This window comes from Scatophagus argus, chromosome 12 (genome assembly GCF_020382885.2).
Source record: "Scatophagus argus isolate fScaArg1 chromosome 12, fScaArg1.pri, whole genome shotgun sequence".
NCBI classification, from domain to species: domain Eukaryota; kingdom Metazoa; phylum Chordata; class Actinopteri; family Scatophagidae; genus Scatophagus; species Scatophagus argus.
Window position 1 is genome coordinate 1,785,001 of NC_058504.1, and position 2,507 is coordinate 1,787,507.

At 41.8% G+C, this 2,507-nt stretch overlaps 1 protein-coding gene across 3 annotated transcripts in view; it reads left to right on the forward strand.

Moving 5' to 3' along the window:
- pcdh10b (protocadherin 10b) overlaps window positions 1–2,507 on the forward strand; it is a 16,863-nt gene that overhangs the window by 11,464 nt on the left and 2,892 nt on the right. For 2 of the 3 annotated variants that reach the window (XM_046406802.1, XM_046406804.1), the window contains exon 4: window positions 32–385. In XM_046406802.1, coding sequence (XP_046262758.1) covers window positions 32–385 — 354 coding nt within the window. The remainder of the gene's footprint in view (window positions 1–31; window positions 386–2,507) is intronic. The other variant, XM_046406803.1, reaches the window with a different exon arrangement.

Here is a 2,507-nt window from a genome sequence, read left to right on the forward strand (position 1 = left end):
CCTCAACCTTCTCGCCTCTTCTCGTCTGCAGGCGCTGATCTGTTCTCTAACTGCACAGAGGAGTGTAAGGCCCTGGGCCACTCCGATCGCTGCTGGATGCCGAGCTTTGTGCCCTCCGACAGGCGCCAGGGCCCGGACTATCGCAGCAACCTCCACGTGCCCGGCATGGACTCGGTCCCGGACACAGAGGTATTTGAAAGCCCAGAGCAAACGACTGATAAGTCATTCTCCACCTTTGGCAAAGAGACGCCTCTCAGTCACCAACACCTCCACCACCACCTTCTCAAAAATCATCCCTTCAGCCACCAGCAAGCCTCCCCAGAGAGGAAAGAGTTGGAAGCATTTCTGCCCAGCTCCAGAGCACCTTATAATCCAGCTTATTTAAGTGAGTATTGAATTTTAAGTGCCCGCCCTGCTCTCTGATCTGGTGATCAAATTAGGTGGAAAAGAAAAGATCCCAAATTAAATTTTCTCTCTGGATTGGCTGGTGGAAGGAAGCGTGAAATTCATTTCAGGTCTGACCCCTCTCCTGTCAGCCCTCTTGTCAGAGTGTTTAACTAACTCTTTCTCCTCTTTCTCAAGCATCTCCATTATCTCTGACTGTGATGATCTTATCGTCCCTCACCAGCCTTATCTTTTCTGTTCATTTTCTCTCTCTCTGTCACACACACACACACACACACACACACACACACACACACACACACACACTCACACTCACTCACTCACCTCCAGCACTAATTGGCCTGTGGACCCTTCCAAATTAAACATGCCCGAAGCAATTGTGATGTGTAAGGTTGCTTTGATGTGGGTGGAGATGTTAGCATTAGGGAAGCTCGATCTCATTATGGAGAAATGTCTGCTGCAGTATAAGAGACACTGGCCCTCTCATAAAAGCCCTGCAATGAAAAAATGGCTGTTTTCAATTAGTGAAGAAGAACAGCAGGCAGGAAGCTTCTTTCTCATGTGCAGGACATCAGTGCATTTGTGCATTTGAGTGAGGATCAAAAAAAAAACAAAACAGTTTTGGGTGATCGAAGAGAAAAAAAATCCCAAGGAATTACTGTTCCTAAACTCTCATTCAAAGGCCACAAAGAGATGCATCCTCAATCACTGCAATTTGATGATAATGCTTAATTATAATTTTGTCAAGCAGTGCCTGGAGAGGCCCCTTCTCTCATCATCTCACACAGCTAGCTGGAATTTTCAAACTGTCAGAGCGCCGCTGCTTCCCCAGCGCCATCATTTAAATCAATGCACAGCATGCTGTTAGGAATAGCAGGATCTTTTTTTCTTTTAATTAATGTTTTATTCATTTATGCTCTTTCTTTTTTTTTAATTCTGGATCAAAAAGTAATATCAAGAAAGCTATCTACTGCTCATATTACAATTTCTTATTCTTCCTGAATTTCTGCGTTCTGCTGCACTGTGAGCTGCAGCGTCCTCACTGAGGAGGATCCTCAAGTTTAGAGGTGTCTGTTTGCTTAGTTTTCTGTTTTATTTTGCAGCTTTTCTCTTCACACACACACACACACACACACACACATACACATATATTTACACATAGATTTATATAAATCCAACCAAAGGCTGAAAAAGTCTGGAGTTAAGGACGGCATATATATATATATATATATATATATATATATATATATATATACACACATATATATGTGTGTGTGTGTGTGTGTGTGTGTGTGTATTGGACTGTCAAAATAACGCGTTCTCTGCAGTTTCTGCAGTAAGAAATGTTTGTACCACCAGAGTACTTCCAGCCTGAAATATCTTCTTAACGCAAAGCATTACGCAGCGAACCTCGAGGCCCGAGCGAGCGCAGCCCCTGATGCTAGCGTTAGCAGCCAGCCTCGTCAAGCCACTAGACCAGGTGTTCAGACGCAAACTGAGCAAGTCTACCTGTGACCGACTACGTCACTCCCTTGCAAAATGGGTTGCAATGGACTGCAGAGCAGTTTGGGCGGTGGAGCACGGGGGATTAGCCGAGGCTTCACACACAGAAACATCACTTTATATTAAACTGTCGGTCCTTGTTGTCTGAGCTTATTTTGGTACATACAGTATTGGAGAGACGGTGTGAATATGGACGGTGAAAAAAAGGTTCAGATTTTGAAATAAAAGAGACTTTGAACTTTAAAGTCTATTTCAGTTATTCACCGATTCCCCCATCTACCAAAATTCATTTGAATTGAAATATTTTTAAATACTTTCTCTGCCAAAATTGATGTATGCAATTAATTCCCATTAATTAATCACAGAACATAACGTAATTAATTCGCTGGTTAGTTAATTTATTTTATTCGACAGCCCTAATACATATCTATGTGTGTGTGTGTGTGTGTGTGTTAATACATATATTTCAATATTTCAGTGCTAATTTTTTTTTCTTTTTACACAAGAGATTTTATGGTTTTATGAGCTCAAAAGGCCAAGAACATAATTTAAAAATTAGAGCACCACCAAAATTAGAGTTTTTTACCCAACAAAACTAA